Source organism: Labeo rohita, chromosome 11 (assembly GCF_022985175.1).
Source record: "Labeo rohita strain BAU-BD-2019 chromosome 11, IGBB_LRoh.1.0, whole genome shotgun sequence".
Classification (NCBI taxonomy): domain Eukaryota; kingdom Metazoa; phylum Chordata; class Actinopteri; order Cypriniformes; family Cyprinidae; genus Labeo; species Labeo rohita.
Window position 1 is genome coordinate 21,282,047 of NC_066879.1, and position 21,982 is coordinate 21,304,028.

General features: G+C 36.5%; 2 protein-coding genes across 3 annotated transcripts in view; both read right to left on the reverse strand.

Moving 5' to 3' along the window:
- The window catches only part of sipa1l2 (signal-induced proliferation-associated 1 like 2), an 82,541-nt gene extending 80,430 nt beyond the window's left edge, over positions 1 to 2,111 (reverse strand). Inside the window, 1 exon segment of the mRNA XM_051123465.1 lies at positions 1,951 to 2,111. The gene's annotated coding sequence lies outside the window, so the exon portion shown is untranslated.
- A 1,171-nt stretch (positions 2,112 to 3,282) lies between these two features.
- On the reverse strand, positions 3,283 to 21,982 carry si:dkey-238i5.2 (uncharacterized). 2 transcript variants are annotated; one of them, XM_051123095.1, is made up of 18 exons: positions 21,332 to 21,982; positions 17,440 to 17,607; positions 17,248 to 17,348; positions 17,054 to 17,168; positions 16,872 to 16,943; positions 16,501 to 16,616; positions 14,059 to 14,215; positions 13,579 to 13,709; positions 13,342 to 13,435; positions 12,972 to 13,250; positions 12,669 to 12,800; positions 11,707 to 11,859; positions 10,125 to 10,342; positions 9,784 to 9,952; positions 9,527 to 9,658; positions 7,574 to 8,275; positions 5,921 to 7,160; positions 3,283 to 3,904 (listed from the first exon to the last, which is right to left on the reverse strand). In XM_051123095.1, the coding sequence occupies exons 1-18, from the start codon at positions 21,758 to 21,760 to the stop codon at positions 3,852 to 3,854; spliced, it is 4,461 nt and encodes a 1,486-aa protein (XP_050979052.1). In that variant the 5' UTR covers positions 21,761 to 21,982; the 3' UTR covers positions 3,283 to 3,851. The 2 variants fall into 2 exon arrangements, with proteins under 2 accessions (XP_050979052.1, XP_050979053.1); XM_051123096.1 differs by lacking the exon at positions 3,283 to 3,904 and having other exon boundaries at positions 6,386 to 6,676; positions 6,816 to 7,160.

Consider the following 21,982-nt stretch of genomic DNA (forward strand, 5'->3'; position numbering starts at 1 on the left):
TTTGATGAAGACATTTCATTTACATGCCACTCAGTTTCTAACAGATGAGAACAAAGTATTTGCTCGAATTTGAATAATGGATGCGCCTAAAACAAAGACAGCGGAGCTACAAAGGGTTTTAGGCTGCAAAGCACACAAACCTCTCCAATTTGGGCATCAAAAACTCCAAACCCAGGAGAGAGAATAAAACCGCAGATTTACTGGGTAGGCTGCCAAGATGTTCGAAGCAACAGCTGGCTGCCAAGGTTACTGCTGAAGGAACAACAAAAAAAACTATTTCTCTTTAAAGCGTTACAAATTAAGCGAGACTAATCCATTTCGGACCGTTGCAGGGTTTTCAACACCAGTGAGTAATGAGTACTTTCAGATGAGCTCTCTTAGGATGAAGACCAGTGACAAAATTGGCATTTCTGCGATTAGATTAAAAATAATCATCAGTATTAAAATGGCACAGACTGATTTCCTATTGACAATCACAAACTTTGTAAATTCATAAGATCAGTTGTAGACTGAAGGGCTTTGAAGAAATGGTTCTCACAAAAATCAACCATACTGTCATTCCAAACCTGTATGAATTTCTTTCTTCTCCGGAAATTGGAGATATTTCCCAAAAAAGTATTTTTCATGTAATGCCAATAAATGACAAAGCTTCAAAGAGGGCACAAAATCACCATGAAATTAACACAAAAATAGCCCACATGACTTGTGTGCGATTTTCCAAGTTGCCTAAAGCTCTACAATACCTTTGTGTGACAGAAACAAAATTAAGTCATTATTCACTGAAAATTGTGACATCCGCCCTAGCACATGGGAGAAGCAGCCATACCAATGTCACGAAAAAGTGAGTCAGATTTTTATTTTTAATTAATTTGCATTAAATTGCAATTCATCTAATTTGCTTTTTCCAAAGCTGATGAAGTGCCTTCTTTGGGTTAGCAAGTATGCAGTGTAAACACATTTTTAGTTTTTTTTTTTTTTTTCAACTTAATATTTTCTTAGCCTTATGGGATAGTGATCTCACATTGAACCTGCTTCCTTGAGAAATTAGCCTACTTAATTTGAAAACTTACTTAGTGACCATTAAAAAAGTATTACATGTTCTATAGTATGAACACTGTCTAATACACTAAACTCATCATGTTGTTATTGTCATGTGACACAGGTCATTCAGGTTTTGTTTCATAAAACTGCACATTCTGTCATACTACTGATTTCTGGTTACTATTCAGTGGGGAAGTACGCAAATTTAGACAGTTAATGATCTGTTCACGAATCAGACTGATCTGATTCTGAAGTTCAATTCAATTCGGTAGCAGCGTTTAATTGAAGCGGATGATGAGTGGATGGCGACTAAAATTTCGGCCTGTTCCTCACATAAAAGCTATCGCATGGCATCAGAAGACTTGGAATACATGTAACGACTCGTGTCGATTATGTTTGTGTTTCACGGAAGAAAGTAAGTCACAAGGGCTTGAAATGGGGGTGAGTAACGTTACATAAAGACCGTTTTAATTTTGGTTGAGCTATTGATCTATCAAGTTTGAAAGTAAAAATATAATGACAAAGAGAGTAAATAATGAACATTTTTACGCCAAACACAAATTGTACAGCTTCTAGAGTGTAAACAAATGTATTGTCAACGTATCGTAGAATGTTTTGTTGTTAATTCCTCCCATTCCCAAACATTGGGTTGAACTAAACTCCCCACTGTTAGCCTATGTGCATCAGCAACGGCACATTTATTAAAACCAAATAACATATTTTTTATCCAAAACAAAGCAGTTTAATATTTCCCCCTGCTTTCCACTTTGTTAAAGCCAAAAACAAGCGCTGTGGAGCCGAATGGATCTGTACGAACAAAACCCACTCCGTGGAGTTCACCTTTAAGAAAAAGTTTCTCTCGGAACAAGTTCAAATACAAGAGACAGATTCAATTGTTTATCATCTTACCTCGCCAAGCACGAGACGACAATCCCATTGTATGTGAAAATGATACAACGCAACGATTCCTTGTGTCAATACACGCGTTATTTCCCAAAGAGACGCGCCTTCCACAATAGAAGCGCAACAACTCAGATCTCAGGACACAGCGAGCGGCTGAGTGACAGCCCCACCGGCACAAACCCCGCCTCCTCTGCGCGCTGATTCGCTGTGGCGTAGACAGAGCCCCTCCCCCAGCGATAGAGGCGTATCATTTGCTATCTTGCCTGTCAATCTCGCTTTGTGGCTTTAAAGGGTCTGTTTAGAACAATGTTTATGTCTGACAGTAAGTAAATTGCAAAGATGAAATTAAATACAGCTTTTATGGCTGAATACGTTCTAAAAATGTCCACTTTTTTAATGTATGCATTTGTAAGTTGTAAACACTCATGTAATCTGCGAAATTGCCTCAGGGTAACAACCCCATTTTATTTATAAGCATATCATGCAAATTAGATAGCATTTAATAATAAGGGATGACGCTGAAATAACAAGTCAATTCTTTGACGTCGTCACACTACATCCTTATAGTCATTTTTGTTATGTAGAAGAGACACTTTTGCCCCCAGGCCTATTTTTATTGTGATTTTCACACATCAAACAGTTTAATTCACATTTTTAGTGACGTTTAGAGGTATAAACAATTTTAATGAGGATTTTCTTAATGTGTTTGTTGCCTAGAGGCAACATTACGCAACGGTAGAATGAATGTGGATACTGTGGATAATGGATGGAATGAATTTTGTGTTATTCATTATTGAAAATGTATTAAATACTGCATTCGAGTATTAAAGTAAAAAGTAAGTGAAATAAATAAAAGTCATGTACTGTCATGCAAGGTCATGCCATCAACATATTGTGTAATCACTCAGTTTCACAACATACATTTATTTACACAAAATATTGTGGTCTTTGATGAATTTCTTTCCATTGTCACAGAGTGTTCCCTAGAGGTGGTATAACATATCCACTCCTAATAATATTTCAAAATGTATTTGTGATTTTAGCATTTCTCACTGTTTTAAAATTGCTTTTCGTAATGCGTGCAAAAGAGGGCTAATTTGTCACGAGTTGACTTATGATCATATTTAAGCCTCAGATTATTGGCATGAACAATTTTACACGCTCTAGTAAAATGTCAAGTTATTTTTAGCACTGATGGGAGCTACCCTGTGACATGTGTGTCATCTTATAGCCTGTCAAGAATCGTGTTTCCAACACTGTAAACTGCTTTTACAGTAACCTAAATTTATTACAATGTATGTTATCTTTACCCTGAAGCAAGCAGCATGTAAATCACACTAACGTTTCAAATTTATTTTGTGCAAAATAGTGAAATGCATAAGTGTGAGAATAATAAAACAGCATGATCACAAAAACACAGTAATAATCCCTTCAATTGCATATATGCTAGTGATTTACAAACTGTTTTCTCACATGTACAGCTTCTTGCATTACAGTCTGGTTATAAAGGAGAGTGTACTTTAAATGCAAGCTTTTTCTCATGGCAGTCTTGTTATTATTTCCACAGTGAATCAGCAGGATGAGGTCTCTGGGCATGCTGATTCTGTTGTTAGCTCTAAATGTTGGTCCATTTTCATTGTGCATGTGTTGACCATACCTCTGTGCTTACCTAATTCTACACAGTACGCATAAGCATGACAAGGGCGCCATCTGGAGTTTAACAATGAAGTTTAAAACCTCTATAATGCATCTGCATTGTATATTACATGATCTTAGAGTTGAATTTACCATGTTGATATAAAGAATAATACAACTGAAATACAATAATACAAGTACAGCATACTAAATGTACAGCAGATAAATGGCAAGGTGTCCAAAACATCCACGACGTAACCAAAACAACCATTTCATCCATGGAGTGGGTGGGCTACCTGTCCCCTGCTGGATTTGATTGATAGCCCTGCAATTAAAAAAAAGCAATTAACCTGGCATTAAAAAGGAGACGTAATTGTTCATTTGTTTTTCATTATAAATCTGCATGTGTCATATCATATACTCATTCACATACTCAATTTTAAGCACATTTTAAGTCTAAAGGGAAATACTGGCCTAATTTTAAAAGCTGTGTTTTGGGCCCAACACAGCTGTCAAACATGGCAATCAATTTCAATGTTATCCCCATGAGATGTTGTCATTATTACAGCCTGGAGTATTTGTCAGTGTAATAAAGGCCATATCATTTCATGATTAATAACTAGAGCATAAAAATATCTAATGCAATTACAGACACTGTCTTTTTCTTTTTCTTCATCCAGAAATGCAGGTGTCCCTCCAGTAGCTCTTTATGCATTCCCTGTACTTCTATGTTGGAACTTTTACATATTTTATGAGATATGTTATCATTCATCGCTTTGAATGAGCATTGTAGCTTACATTCTTTTGAAACAAAAACAGGGTTTTCCCCCTCATTTGCACATGCCCAACAGATGGAGCTATTTGCTAATCACATCACACTTTGGCAGGTCACATAGTCTGGCCACTAATATGAATATGGCACTGGTTAACCATATGACGCCATATCAGTGTCTTCTAAGAACAGCACTGCTCCATTGTTTTATATTTTATCAGATTGTTTTCAGTAGGGCTGCGAAACAATTAATCGTGATTAATCACAATTAATTGCATCCAAAATAAAAGGTTATGTTTACATACTATACATGTGTGTACTGTGTATATTTAATATGTATATATAAATACATTTTCGAAACGTTTTTATCTACAACTTTTATTTTAAATGCAATTAATCGTGATTAATCATTTTGCAGCCCTAAGTTTTAGTGATGGCCAATTAATTAGACAATATATATGTCACCCTGGACCACAAAACCAGTCATAAGTAGCACGGGTATATTTGTAGCAATAGCCAACAATACACTCTATGGGTCAAAATAATCGATTTTTCTTTAAGTAAAGATCATGTTCCATGACGATATTTTGTAAATTACCTTCCATAAATATATCAAAACTATGTTTTTGATTAGTCATATGCATTGCCAAGAACTTCATTTGGACAACTTTAAAGGCAGTTTTCTCAATATTTAGATTTTTTTGCACCCTCAGATTCCAGATTTTCAAATTGTATCTCGGCCAAATACTGCCCTCTCTTAATAAAACATGCATCAATGGAAAGCTTACATCAGATGATGTATAAATCTTAATTTTTAAAAATACTTTGGTGAATAGAAAGTTTAAAAGAACAGCATTTTATTTGAAATCTAAATATTTCATAACATTATAAATGTCAACATTACTTATTGTCACTTTTTATGTAATGTGTCCTTGCTGAATAAAGGTATTAATTTTAATAAAAAAAAAAAAAAAAAAAGGAAGACTGAGCCCAAATGTTTGAAAGGTAATGCACATAAGGATTATATTGGGGAAAATTGCAATTAAAAATAACCATAATAATACAATTTATTGTTAAACATATGTTTACTATTTATTAAAAAGAATATGAACAAGAGATAAATAAGTCAATTTTCACCACTGAATAAAAAATGTAAAAAAGGTAATTGCGAATTTTTATCTTACAATTTTGACTTTTTTTGCAGTTGCGAGGTTACATCTGATACACGTGATACAAACTCGCAATTCTGAAAACATATTTGTCTTTTTTCCACCCTCAAAACTGTACTTTATAACTTGCAGTTCTGAGTTTATATCTCACAACTGTGAGAAAAATGTCAGAATTGCGAGTTAAAAAGTCACAACTACCTTTTTTTCTTTTTTTATTCAGTGGTGGAAACAGGCTTCCACAAAAGAACAGCACTTATTTAAAACAGAAATATTTAATTGAAATATTTAACATGTTTTTACTGTCACTTTTGGTCAATTTAAAATGTCTGTGATGAATAAAAGCATTAATTTCTTAATTCAGTATCAGTCATTAACCTTTATTGTTAGAATCCTCTCCTACCTGTTTCTTCATCCGTATTTGTTTCCACAGTACAGTTTGAAGTGAGATTACCCACGCTTCCTCTCCAGATATCTTCCAGTTCCTCTTCATCCTGCTGGAACAGCCAATGCCCTGGATTAAGAAGCTCCTCCATGCTGATCTCAGGTTTCTCTGCACAGTCTACACTTGTCTCTTTCAATGCATCACTGAAACACACTGCACAGTCTCTCACACCACAGTTTATGACGCGGCCGCTCTTACGAGAGCCTGGGCCGTTAGGGTACAAGTCTTTTGAGGAGCTTATCTTCATGTATTTGGATGTGTAATATAAGTGGCCATTCAGGTCTTTTATTTTAGTGTAAACACTCAAGCAATTGTGACCACCTGATGAAGATGGGCACAGAGGGCTGCAGTTACTGACCGAGGTGAAGCCACTGACCACTGGAGAAGAGGTTTCATAAGGGCTGGTGGAAACATTATCAGGTTCTGACGTGAAAACACTTAGAACTGGTTCTGTGCTTTCATAGACTTGGTTTAACTGTTGGGTCTCAACCTCAGTGGATGGTTCATCTTCCATATCTACCGTATGAAGGTCTGTTTCAGTTTGTTTAGTATGTATCTCTGGTTCTACCTCAATTGACTGTGGAATTTGAGCTGAGGGTATTGTTTGGTTGTTTGAGTCATCACAAATCTGGACAGGTTGAATTTCCTCTTTATTTTCCACGTCCAAGACATTGTTGTGAAAGCGCTTGGGAAGACTGAAGCTAAGAGTGGATCCTAGAGACAAATAAGAGCAGATGTTTTTAACCGGTCCACTTGAAGTCTTGACAACATTAGGCAAATTGTCTTCTGGAAATGAGCTGGACTTGTTATCGATGACAGAATTCACCGGTAACGTGTTTTTTTTAATAAAAACCTGAAGTTTGGAGTTTGATTGACTTTCTTTCACCCTCCTTTCTCCTTCTGGCCAAGTGTTACACCTTCGCCTGAAAATGCTTGAAGGTTTGCCAGACCTTTCCGATCCAACGGTGCCAAGCAGAGAGCTCCTCCGCCGGTTTTCCTCCTTACTTCTGATTGGCTCTTTCAGTCTGAACAAAGAACCTGGCTTAAATCTGTTGTGATTGTAAGGTTGGACACCTTGGAAGGAGGAACTTGATGAAGACGTTGTCACGTCCTGCCCTGCTGCATGCGTCGGGGATACGACCTCCAAGACTCGCCCTGCGGATCTGTAACTATCCGAGACGTGTAAATACGTGAACACCTGCAAAAGAGAAATGAATGCAAACCTTACAATATTATAAAACCAAACCCATGGCCAGTTGATAATGGCCCACACACATTCAGAGAGCTTTAAAAATTGTATGACTCTTGAATGCATACATACACAGCTGTGATGGCAATAGCCGAAGCATGACTAATATGATTGCATGCCAAGTTAATAAATCCTATATGGCATTTGCAGGCTTCACAGCGAATTATTACAATACACACCACCAGGAGGCATTTCAAAGCCACGCCATGGAAACTTAATCATGAGGTCATTGTTTTACCACATGGGACAGGATGTACAGAGCCGGGAGAATAATAAGCACATGCATGTCTGGTTTGTGTGCGAGCTTTGAGTTGAGTTTGAAATGTGTCTGAAGTTAACACACTATTTGAAGTCATACTTACTCTATGAGTGACTTCAGCTGCCACTTCATGCCGCAGGTGGTCGTCACTTTGGTTTTGGTTTGTTTCTAGATCGCTGCGTGTAGATTTTTGCACTTGATGCTCTGGATTTTGCATCTGATCCATGTCTGGTGATAGTTGCAGGTGTGTTTGATTGTTGTCGGAGTGCACATTCTCTGGTGGGTGATTACAAACTGATGATTCAACGTTATATGTGGACAACTGGCTTTCCTCTTTGCTTGGTGACTGGTCTTGTTCTCCTTGGTTTTTGATTTGCAACTTTGCAAGGTTCACACAAGATGACTTGGGTTTGGTGTCTTTACTCATGACTGATTCTTTCGGCCAGCTTACCTGAAGCGTTTCTTGTGGCTCTTGCATTTGCATTGAGTTTTTGTCTTCTGACTGACGTCTGTTCGCCTGAATGCTGCTTGCTGATTCTTCAGGTATTTCGTTATTGCTGGGTGACCATTGCTTTGTCACTTGGTTGATCCCTGAAGACTGTTCATCAAAGCTCAGAATGAGGCAGATGCTAGAGCCTAGGGATGTCTTTGAAAGGCAAGACTCCTGACTAACAACACTGGACACATCATGCCTCCCACTCTGTTGCTCAAAGTTGTTTTGAGAGGGCTGTGTTTCAGTAGCATTTCCTTTGACCTCTCCATCTATAATGCACAGACTCTCAGAAGGTTTTTTGAAAGGCATAGCCTAAACAAGAAAAAACAATAAAAAATTAAGCATTAATCAAAAATGAATAGCACTATTTATTTATTTTATTAGAATTTATTTCAAATAAAAAATAGAATTAATGAATGAGGGACTAATGCACACTGCATTATTTAAAATTACAATTTCAAATGACAAATTTCATAAATGCATGATTTTGACTGATCAGCTGAAGCATATTCTGTGAAGACTTTAAAAGACTTCAGCATAGTTGTGCATAGTTGTGTTTCATATATCTTGCATGGCTATTTCTTCTAAAATACTAGGGCTTATTTCAGTTTATTTAGTAAATACACTAATAGTCAAAAGTTTTTTAAAAGTAAAATTTTTAGTGTTTTTTTAAAGAAGTCTCTTCTGCTCACCAAGCCTGCATTTATTTGATCCAAAGTACAGCAAATATTCTTACTATTTAAAATAACTGTTTTCTATTTGAATATATTTTAAATATATTCAATATATTTTAAATTTTACATTTATTCCTGATTTCAAAGCTGAATTTTTAGCATCATTACTCCAGTCACATGATTTAGAAATCATTCTAATATTATGTTTCGCTGCTCAAAAAACATTTATTTTATTATTATTATTATTATTATTATTATTATTATTATTATGTTGAAAACAGCTGAGTAGAATTTTTTCAGGCTTGTTTGATAAATAGAAATTTCAAAACAACAGTATTTATCTGAAATAGAAATCTTTTGTAATATTATAAATATCTTTATCATCTTTTTTCATCAACATAAAGCATCCTTGCTAAATAAAAGTATTAATTTTTATAATTTCTTTCTCAAAAAAGAACTGACTGAATGATTTCTGAAGGATCATGTGACATTGAAGACTGGAGTATGGATGCTGAAAATGTAGCTTTGACCACAGGAATAAATTACATTTTAAAATATATTCAAATATAAAACAATCATTTTAAACAGTAAAAAAGTTGTAATTTTTTTTGCTGTACTGTGGATTAAATTAATGCAGGCCTGGAGAGCAGAAGAGACTTTATCAAAAAACATTAAAAATCTTACTGTTCAAAAACTTTTGACTGGTAGTGTATTTGTGTATTAAGGAGGATAATGTGCAGTCAGACTGCCATTTTTGCAAAATAAACCCCTTCAGGGTAAAACAAGATCATAATGGGGTTCATTTTGCCATTATGATCACATAACAGCACATTATCCCTTATATACTTTAAGTCATATTATTATTAAATGATGTCAAAAAATTAGAAACCTGCTGTTGAACAAGATCACTTATTGACTCTGGTCTCCTGTTCTGGTTTCTTTCAAGCTGCTCTCTTTGAGCCTGCCAGTTCACCTGGATCCATCCCAGCATGCTTTGCAACTCATCTGTTCTCTCCTTGATCTAAAGACAGGAAGATTATAATCAAGAAAACATCATAACTGCAGATGGACGCCGCATATTTAGACAGCTGACATCGCTTTTAGATGACCATGTGGCAAGTCTAAGTAAATCAATCACACACTCACAATGTCTTTAAACCGACTCTCATCTTGCATAAGCATTTGACCAGCTGCAGCCAGTTTGCTAAACTCATCCAGCTTTGTTTCAATGTTGCGATCAATCTCTGCAACTTCACTCTCTCTCCAAGCAGAGCTGCCAGCAAGGATACAGGATCTGGTGTTCTCCGTCCACGTACTACGGGACACAGGAAGTGCGACCGTATCAAAATATCACATTAGTCCCACACTAATATAATATAATATAACAAAAACACACATGGGAAAGTATTTTTTGCTAAAGTTGTTGACATTAAGTATGATATATTCGTAATAGAATTATCCAAATTAGTCAGACTTTTGCTTCTTACATCATGGCGAGATAGTTTTCAAAGTAGTCCTGAATCTGGTGGAACTTCTCCAGACGCCCTCTGTTTTCAGCCATGTTGCGGCCTACTTCTTCCCAAGCCTGCAGAATCGCCTGAACTTCTTCCCTGAGAGGGTCTTGCTGCTCTGGGGGAGGAACCTTTAGCTGACTGTCTAGTCTCTCCATCTCTTTCACTTCTCTCTCAATGATATTATAATGACCCTTTGAGGAAAAAAATTTAGTCGTTAGCAAGATGTTTATGACCTAACATGCCAAGCTGGAATAGAACCTATAAATTATTTAATATTGTGTTTAATCTTAGCAACTTTTTAACTATAGGAGCGTGAGGCACAAATTAACAAGAGGTTAGTTGTAACACACATGGCTTAAATATTTCCACACAAGCTAGCATAACCAAATTTACAGTATTTACTAGTTGCCATATCAACACCATACAGAGAAAGAAAGATATCGCTGAATATTAATTTTACCATAACAAAAGTAAATTTTTCATCACAGTTTTTAGTATTCACTTAAAATGAGACAAATCTGCTATCATTTTAATCTCCAATCTGTTATTTATCAGTTTAGATTTTTAATGCTTCGCTAACTAGCAGAAGCATTAAAAACAGTTTTAAATTCCAGTCGCGCAGATGGGGATTGTCGTAACACTGCGTTATACAATGTGCTCCGCTATTTTTAATCTATGCTATCCTATGACATTAGCAATGAAATTTACACCATTTAATTTTATGAGTTTTAATGAGAAACTGCAAGAAACAGGTGAATAAGGACTGACAATTGATGTTTAGTGTTCAGAAATAATTATTTCAAGAAATGTTAAGCATTTTGACTCATTTATGTGTCTCGTGTTCTATAGGAGCTGTGTGTGGAGGGAGGGGATTTTTCAAGATTGCCAGGTTTTCACAGCAAAACACACACAATTGCTACTCAAAATTAGCCCAAGAGCAGCCTAATCGTATATTAAGGGGGGTCCCCATTAAAAATTACTATTCCAGGGGCTAAATATTACATTATTGGGGTCGCTTCAACTCACAGACATGAAAAACAACCCATGGCAACAGTGTTAAAGTAGCCTAACTCCGCGGGAAAACCACAGAGTTGACAGCATTGGTGTTCATTGTCAAACTACAAAATTTGATTATTTTTAATTCTTAAAAAAAGGTCATTATTTTATTTGAAAAAGTTAATAATTTTATTTTATTGACAAAATATTTTAGTTTGTCTAGTTTTTTTCATTAGATCAGATAACATTTTAAGCCATCACACGGTCACGTTACGTCACATTTCACTTTCATTCTTTTGAGGTAAATAATGAAACACGTATACACTGTAATTATGAAACAATGCAACATATTTGTAATAGATGTATGAAATCAATGTGGATAACATATTATACTCTGAGCCCCACTTGGATTTACACAAACGGAGAAAGTCCAAAAGTGTTAGGTTGTGCCCCATGCTCTCCTACTTCAGGCAAAGGTTGATTACTTCTCTAAAGTCATTCAAATAGTGTTTAACATCTATTTAAATTCAATTAGTAAAGGTATTTCCCAGTATCTGACCTCTAGGTCATCCTGCTGCTCCTGTAGCCCCTCCAGACCACTGAGGTCAGAGTCACAAAGCACAGCCATATCTGTTTCTATGTCCAGAAGGTCCATACTGAGCTCAGCACAGCGGCAGAGGTGCTGGTTTATCCGCAGTGTTAAAGTAGATAGCTGAGAAAAGATACATTTTTTAATTAAATGTCATTTATATCAATTACAGTAGCTGCGTTTCCATTACCCTTCAAATTGCGCAAATTGAAACTGAGAATTTAATGGAAACACGTAAACTCCAATATATATCATAAAAGCTTTTACACATGAGGTGGTTTATCAGGGAATATTTCAGAAATGGATTTTTCGCTTTTACAGGTCACCTTGCGTACATAAAAGTCACATGATCATTCTTTAATGTACTATAACCTCAAAAAAACAACTTACAAGTGGCTGCTTACACAAGCATTGACTACACAATGCTTGAATAAGGGGTTTCCTTCCCATTAAAGCTTGGATAACCCCTTATTTACACTGCACAAGACTGTGGAGCTGATCGCAGTGACTCTAGTCAATGCTTGTGTTTATACCAGCCGCGCCACGACTCATTTCAATTTCAGAAGCTTCCCAGAAGCGGTTCTCTGTGCTCTTTCTGTAAAGATAGATGCCTGCGTCTCCTACAATTACAATTAATGGCTAGTGTGGTGGCTTTGGCATACGTAAACCTACCAACATCCACTGCCATGATTTATCACGGGAGGAAAAAACTATGTTTTGTCACATAACCTCAGTTAATGGAAACGCCGTAATTTTGCAGCAGTTTTTTTTATCAACATTTCTAAAACATGGAAAAAGTTTTGCGCAAATCTGATACATTTTGCCTGGAATTTTCCAAAAATATGGTACTTTTAATTTATTTATATGTAAATCTCTAATATCCAGTTGATGTTGGACATCGCTTGTCGCTTTGTAAAAAAGTAATATTTTACCGAGCTTTGTAGCTCATTATTGATCTGGTCCTGCTTCTGGGATCTTTCTTGCTCAGTTTGTTGACTCAGTAGATTTAGTGACATTTCTGCAGCCTCAGCCATTTCTTGCCTATGTGGAGATCCAGGAATATCCTAAAACATATTCACAGTTGTGTAAGTAGTCCTGTATTCATTACATTTTGTTAAATCAGACACAAACACACCATATTATGAGTTTGAAACAGCGTATGCTACTTTTCTTATATTTATGTTCATGTTTTGGTATCATTAGTCACTCAAAACCAGTTGTGATGTTTGGTTTACCTGACTTATTTTGTGATAACCACTGGGATCCAAAAGTTCAAGGAACTTTTCAAGCATTCCTGAACTGCCTTCCTCTACATTTTCCGGGAGATGGTTTAAAACTGTGAGATCTGACACCATCTGTGCTGCTTTATCTCCGCATTGTTGTTTTTCCGCTGGTTCGGTCTTATTGTTCTCTCCATATTTCTTCTGAAGTGCATCCCAAAGGACTTCCACCTGGCTTAAGAGCTCCTCTATTTTGTGGTCTTGTCTTTGTTTTGAGCAGGCATGCTCTTCATTCTTTATTTAGTTCCCAAAAAATGACAGATAAGTGAGATCATTTATGTATCAGTTTCGTGAAATATGAAAAGAAATCTTGAAAATGTATTACCATTTCAGTTGATGTCGACTCCCTCAACAGCTTATTGGGTATGAGACATTCTTGAGAGGAAACAGGGGCTGTTTGAGCCATCTGGCTGATACAGCTGGGAAAACAATAAGTGTTAATCAAACTTTACTCAACAACTGCATCTTGAAATCCATTGTATGAAATGACATCACACATTTGTGGGTCATTTACTTCATCAGTCATCCACAGATTCAGTGTGAAATAAAAAACTAATTGTACCTCTTCCTGTCCTGTTTTTCAGACATATTGTCCAGCTTGGAACAGCTGCTCTCCGATAGTGAGTCTCGGCTCCCTGCAGAACATTCCTCAACCGGACTCCGCATCCTATGGGTCCACAGGCCTTGAGAGCACTGCAGAAATACATGTTCAGGCAGAGATTAAGTTTAGTCATGTATAATTCACACCAGAATACTGCGGACACATGGGGTGACATCTTTTGACTTTTGATTTGTATTTTATATATATTTTACTCATCACAAAATGAGTACTTGAGAATTTCATTGGATTTGAGGATTATTATTGTCATGTAATATCATTGTCTAAAGAAGGTCATCTGTCAAGTGTGATAAGCTTAAAGCCTCACTCTAAAAGATTGCCTCACCAAACAGAAATTTCAGACCAATCTACTTTTCAATGTGGTCATGACTGGTCATTTATAATCACATGCTTGCAGATGTTTTTGGAGGCACTGCAGCTAACCTCAAATCCTCTGAGACGGTTTTGCTCTTCTTTGACGTCTTTTCCCATTACGCCGTGACCCTCATTTCTAGAAAAGCTCTGTGAGTCAGGGCATGTGGTTAGTGGATCAGCGGGTAAAGCTGACGGGCGTTTTGAAGAAACATCTGTCTTCTGGTTCCTGTAGAAGTGGAACAAAACGTTACCCCTAATGGCACCGCTGGGGCATCATTACTCTTCAAAACATTTCAAACATATCACGATATTTCATCATCATTTTAGACTATACAAGTCAGTAGACTGTAAATCTTTAATGCTAACAACTTGCAGATTGAAAATATAAAAATATCCACAGAACACTAGCATCATATCTCTGCAGGTTATGTAATCCTGGACTCAATTTTGGACAGCAATTGTTTTGGGGTTGGGAAGATATTATTTTTGGCAGGCTTTGCGTGCAATGATGTCACCTCCCTTTTGTCTGGTTAGCTCATAGTTTCAGGAAAGGTGTGTTTGCAGAGCTAGTGATAGAGGATTCGTTGAGAGAGCCAAAAAGGAATGTAACCAGTGCTTGTTGGCTGCACTTCAAAAAATTGGCTAATGTCTGCAACAGCTTCTTTTTTCAAAAAGACAGATCTAAAGGAATATATACGTTGAGATCATTTTTCCAAAGATAGTTTTAAAAACCCATAAATATTGCTTGATAAGCACTTTTCTCTGTTAGTGACACACACACACACACACACACACATATATATATATATATATATATATATATATATATATAAAGAGTTCAGATGCAAAACCAGCTAAAAGCCATCTCGGTCAAAAATGAGATAATGATACTGAGTGAATGCTCCTGACACATAGTATACGTCCATCAAATACTTTTACTTTAAACTAGCTAAATTCCAGCCTCAGCCCAATCAGAAGTACCAGTACTTACATAGAAACCTATACAAAGTAGCCAGAAAGAAATGCTCATTTTATATATATATATATATATATATATATGTATAATGCATTATAATGTATCTTGTAATTATAATGTAATTATAATGCATTATAATGTACCTTGTAATGTATCATAACAAATTGTAACCAAAGTTAAAATGCATTATAGTATTTGAAGGTTAGTTTGTCATGTATTTTAATGCATGTACTTTCTGAGAGTATAACAATGAACAGATAAGTATTATGATGTATTATAACTGTGGTTGCAATTATTCATGTGATCATGCAAATGCATTATAAGTTGCATTACAAGGCATAATTAATGCATTAAAACTGTATTTATAATGCATTATATATAAGGGCTTTAAATAAAGTGTTACCAAATGGTTTTTAAAACAAAAATCCTATCAAGGCAAATATATATACATTTATATGGCAAATATAAATTTATATATATAAAGTGAATTTTCAGTAGACTCAGATGTAATAGACATTTATTAAACTCTAACACAAAACTCTAACATGAAAACAATCATAAGTTATAAGTAAGTAGGGCTTCTTTTGCTCTGGTTAGTTGTTAAATCTTTCTGTATCAGTCTAAAGTCAACAAACATTCAGTAAGTTATTTTTTTTATCAGTTCCTTCCTCACTGCACAAGCACATTCCTCCAGATTCTTTTTCAAAGAGTACCTGTCTCCCATCATCATATCTTCATACCATACATATGAGCTATTCCTCACATCTGCACCAGACCTGATGCGAAATCCTTTGCCGTTACAGCCTTTGTTTATTGATAACCACCCTTTCTCTATGTCTTTCCGTGTCTGTCATTCATTCCCTGTGTTTCTTATCTGACACTTTCAAAAGTCATACTATTTAGGTCACATTCCAAATCTGAGTGGATCTGTGGAATTCTGTCTAAAGCTGTTGAGTGTTCTGTGATAAGAGCTAAGATAAAATACGATATTTTGTAAGTTAAAAGGGTGACGTTAGCTCAGCCACTAATAACAGCTTTCTATAACGGTATTGGCAATGTCTTAAACCAGACGAGCATGGTTTAATCGAAAAAATGATCCTAAAATTGCTCATTATGCAAGTTTGCTGGCAAAATAATATTTTTCTAAGCTGTAAGTGATATTTGTCTTCCTGGATACAGAATCACATTTTAAAAATACACAAAACATTTCATACATGACATTACATAACATTACATTACATAAACTGGCGAATGCTTCAACTCTGAATCAACATGTGAAACTAAATACGTAACAATCGCATCAAAACAACATGTACCATTTATGATCTAAGACTAAGTCAATATCAAAATAAAAGATTATAACATTACATCACTAAACCACATGTCAGCTCCACTCTTGCATGTTGACAATTATGGATTCCATTTTAGCATGATGTAAATTACTATTCCAAGCCTTAAATATGATATCACCGCTCTTTGTTTACTATTGTTTTTTATTACAGGCGGACAATAGGAGTAAGTGGACTTTCATTTACCGGAGAAGGTCCTGGAGAAGTGCCCAATTCTCCTTCACCTCGGCCTGTTTGCATGTAACTCTTCTGGCCAGGGTTGGGTGGAGAGTTGACAGGCGAGACGCAGACTCATTCAGCATCTGGAAAGAGAGTTGTCCAAGGAGGGGTGGGGTCATGGAAGGAAATGACATCATTCATTTGGAGTTCATTTGCTACACTCTGAAGAAAAAAACCTGTGTGAGAGACTAATACAATGAGCTACTATTTAGTTAAGTGAGAAATCAGACCTAAAAAAACAAAGTGAGTGTGACACTGCGACACTGTTTTCATGTTCTCAAATTTAGGTTTACATAAAGAGACAGTATTTCCTCTAATGAGATCATGGATTGACTTACGTTGATCTGACAGGCAATTTCTCTGCTCTCTTTGTCGCTTTTTTGGCTGTCGCCCGCTAATATATGGTTCCTCTGCAACGAAATTCATCCTGGATCAGGATTTGTATTACAATCATGATTTATAAAGACAGTTTGAGTTCTCCTCTAAATGCCAAAACTAATCAACCCTTTGTTTTCTCAACCTTGCTGTTAATGGCGCCAACGATGCTGTCGGCTTGTTGGTAGAATGATGAGACGTCTAGCGCCAACATGAGATCCTGATGATAGTCCCTCAGGAGTGACCTCAACTTCAGCCACCTGCAGAGAAAACAAACAGTTTGTATCACTTACAAAAATGTAATAATGCTCTACGCCTCATTGTGCCAGGAAAGCTTACGATTTGTCAACGTGGTCCCCCAGGCTTTGTTTTCTTCTAAACATTTCCAATCCTAAATCTGCAGCATCTGTCTTCATCTGAAGAGGTCTTTCTGGTTCCTCCTGGCACAGGAGATGAATTAAGAGTACATGAGGTAATGCTACAAAAAGACATTAATAAACAAAACAGGAACATCTTTATGATGCATTTAACCTGCATCAAGTCCAGACTCGTCGTCAGTTGGATGAGAGAGTTCTCAAAATCTTTGAGGTCTCTCCTTTGGCTCTGAGATGTGTCCTCTGGTTGATCATGTGGGAAAGTTGGCATGCTGTAATCGTAATGAAGGTTCCTTATCTTCTTTCCTTTAGTCCATAGATCAGTCTGTAATGATATATAGCGACAAGAATATGAGCTGTACACTGTTTTGTTGCATCGAAGTTGTAGATTATAAGAGTACGAATAATATTTAAGTTTTCAGTTGAAGTAGTAAAGTATTTATTTTGTGCTTTAAAATTTCACATTTAATTTAATGTTTTGCTAGTAATTTGAGTGAAAATACAGATTGTACACCTTTTTTTTCCAGTGTATGTGGATGCAATATGTTCTCACTCTCAAATCGTCACATACTGATGCTTGATCAGGACCCCTTGGTGTCGTTTTTTGAGGCTCAGGAAACCCATTTAGCATCACTTTTCGACATGCAGGGTAACTACTCCATTGCTATCAGCTATCTGTTTGCCTTATTTAATGGTTCTGATCAATATAAAACACATAACATGTACAGTCACAGTTATTATATAGGTCACAAAACACACAAGAGCCAATGGCATCTCATAACCAAAGCCGATGTTATTTTCGAAATTGTGCACATAACTGGGCTCCTTAACACTGTTGCTGGCTGTTTTTCATGTCCGTGGGTTGCAGCAACCCCAATAAACATGATATTTAGCGTCTGGAATGTGACTTTTACCAAGGGAACCGTGCCAAAAAAACATGTATTTTACCTCCGGGGGACGTGTATTTTACCGTGGGATCCCATAACGCGATCGGACTAGTTTTGAATAGCAATTGGGCGGGTTTTGTTGCAAACTTCTGGCACATACTGCACACAGGATCTGAGCATTATGGCAGATGGAGACAGTGATTGCGTTTATTCCACCCTGCTGAAAAGAAAACAGCTAAAACCAGCCTAAGCTGGTTGGCTGGTTTTAGCTGGTCATCCAGCCTGGTCTTAGCTGGTCAGCAGGCTGGTTTTAGAGGAGTTTTGGCCACTTCCTTAGCTGGTCAGGCTGGGAAACCAGCTGGAACAACCAGGAAAAACCATCTTGAACAGCCTAGCCAGGCTGGGAGACCAGCTTAAACCAGCTAAGACCAGCCAACCAGCTTAGGTTTTTTAGTTTTTTTTCAGCACGGAATTCAATCGTTTTGCCTTGAAAGACTTGGAATATTAATACTTTTTGAATAAATTGTGACTGAAGTTGTACCTGCGTTTTATATCCTGTGTTTTATATTGACAAATGGTTAGGTTTAGGAGTAGGAAATGGGTTACATGCTTATAAATGTGTAAATAGTGTAATGTAAATACAATTGTTGTTGTACAATTGTTTAAAATTATTACCCAATATATATCTTAATCAATGCCTTTCATCTCTGCATGTCTGACGCCAAAGGTTTCTTGAGTGTTTTCACAACGCATCATAAGTCAGCCATACTGGCAGAATGAATGTAAACAATGCCACTGGACCCGAAAGAAACTCGCATATTTTGCTGATTATTACTGCTGAAAATGGTCAATTATTGTCATGTTTTGGACTGTACTAATTGGTCGGACCGGGAAAACATTTACAGACTGTACTACAAGTACTACAGACTGCCAAAAGTGATAACAAATCAAGGAGAAAAGTGCAAAAAAGGCGTTTGTGGTTGCCCAAACTGAACCAGGATTTCCAGGGTAAGAATCTTGACAACATTTGTGTTTGTTCTTATCATTTCCAGTCAAGTAGGTGAAAAATTAGGCTAAAATCTTAATTAATACTGCTCATATGTATCTTTACCACCTATTAGCTTTAGTTTGTTAAAATATTGCACCCTTTCGTGCTTACTAAGTCTTTCTCTATATGATTTAGCAGCTTCCACACATTTTTTTTACTTGGTTTAGACAACATTAATTAACATTAACATTAACAAATTAGCAGAACAACATTAACCTTGCAATCCATGTTGTCGTTTACATTCGAGTATTGCCAATATGGCCACGCATCCGGGTAACTGACCAAATCGTGACGTAAGTGCAAACCCTTTATTTAAAGCAATGGACACCAGTGTGACACCAGTGTTCTTGAAGACACATCTGAAGCTTTTTTTAGTTTCCTAATTTTGAGTGTTTTTATTTATCTATCTTTCATTTAAAAATATCTTTATTGTGTGCTTTTATACCAAAAATGTTCTAGCAGTCATGGTTTTCATTTGCGCTCTTCGCCAGTGACCTCACAGACTGTTGACCGACAGACTATTTCTCTTTTTGTAAATCTCCCAAATGTCTTACATCATTCTATGTTGCTGCAACTAATTCGATCTGTGCGCCAAGTTCTGGTTCTTTTGCATTTTGTCAGCTGTTAGGCAATAAAATCATGTTGTTTGTTTGGGTACATGAAGTACAGATTAAGTACCGAACTGATTCGAAAAGATTGCTTGCAAGACGATATGCCAAAACATTCTCTTTAGAGGTATCAGATATCTCTACAGCGAACACCTCATGATTTGCACCTGTGTTTAGGACACCCGGGGGATTTTAATGATGTATTTTAGAGTGTAAAACACAATAAAAGCAGGATCTGAGTCTGCTGGCCCACCAACAATACATGAGCCTGCAGCAAGGTGTGGTACTTCCAAATAATGATCTCATCTATTAGTGGTGTTTTATGTTGCAGATCTTGCATTGCTTAACTTGTCTTCTGCACCGCTGCGATGACTGCATCCTCGGCATATGGTGTTAAAATTCTTTAAGAGTACGCAAACCACACCTTTTGCCCTTTAACATTTATAGTGTGGTTTTACCACTTACACAAAAACAGGAATCAAGTTGTGGAGTTCTGTAACATAATTTGCCACTTTTTTATCCATCAGAACCAATAGTTTAAACATTATTTTGCATCATTAGTGTCTGATCAAAGTTTAGTCTCGGATCCTTCCTTGTGTGTTCCAGTTTTGAACTACTTCCCTTTTTTTTGGTGGAAATTACCAGTTCATCTCGGCTGTGGGCTTGTGTAATGAGGGGCCTGCCTATGACCTCATCGCAATGAGCACAGTGTGCAAAACTGTAATAATCCACACAGTTTTTTTCTTGCTCTCACAATAAGACAATGTGTTCTTGTTGTACTCATTTGTGCAATGAGAAGCTGTATTTCTAGTTTTGCAGAGGGAAACTCCTTGCAGACGTTTGTGGAGAGTGAGCAGGCGGCAACTGTAACAATTTAACAAACAGCTCATAAAAAACTGGCGAGAGACTGAGCGAAAAACAAATGTGGAGCTGATGTGTGTGCTGTTGGTTTGTGATGCCAACTAACTAAACATATTTACATTTGAAAAGTGTGGAAAAGCTGTTGTGGTTTTTATGATATTCCTCTGTTGCTCTTATGATCCCAGATGCAGAGTTTGGTTTGTGTTTGGTTGCGAAAATTGCATTCAGTGAAAATCATAAAAGAGTAATGTGGAATATTTAAATCATAGGATTGTATAAAAAATTCAAAAGATCAATATTGTTATATATATATAATTAAGTATATCTATAATTTATAGTATAATTTATTACGAAGTAAGTATACATACACACAAATATATTTTATATTCTGTGTTATAAATATTACATTCATTATTATGTTCATAATTAATTTAAATTGTACAATTAATTTCATGTATATTAACTGAAACCCAATAAGCCTTATGGCAATAATCTTTCTTTAAAATTAAGTGCCACTTGGTTTGATGTTTTAGCTTTAAATATAAATACTAAAACTTAAAATTTAAAGTTCTATATGTTTCTATGTGCAAATACTTTCCAAGGAACATAATGTCCAACACATGAAAACAATGCAGTCTTGCTCACCTCCAGCTCTGCACCGGACTTGTCACTCAATCTTTCCTCAACAAGAAACAGCTTTTCAGTAGAAGTACTTGGCTTGTTCGTCGCATAGTTTGTCCCATTCAAGTCAGTGACAGTCTGGCTTTCAGCATTCGCACACATTGCAATCTTCCTGATGGATCTGGAGGAAGCTGACGGGGACATAGAGTCCCTGTCATCTTCCTCTTTAATATCATCTGAAAGTCCTTCTACAGGTGTAGATGTGGACACTCTCTCCTCGTGGAAAGCAGAACTGTCATTGTTCGAGTCATTTCGTAGTTCACAGCAGTCCAGAGCCGGTACAGGAAGGATGATGCCCACATAATCCAGACATTTGTTTTCGGAGGGGACAGATAACTTGGTCCCAATAGTGAAAGGTTGGATCCTCTTCATTGCTGTTCTCGCTTCAATCATTTGATTGAGGAACTAACAACCATAAAACAACAAAACATCTTTTTCATTGTTTAAAAGAATCCTTTTTTTGGTAAATCCATTCAGTCAGTCAATAAATCTAAAATGCTCCACTCTGAGACAATGTAGACAGACTTCTGAGATGCAGACTGCAGAACTGTGGAGAACGTGACTCCAGCCTCACTCCTGCACAGACTATGAGAAAGCGAGAGGGGGGTGAGGGAG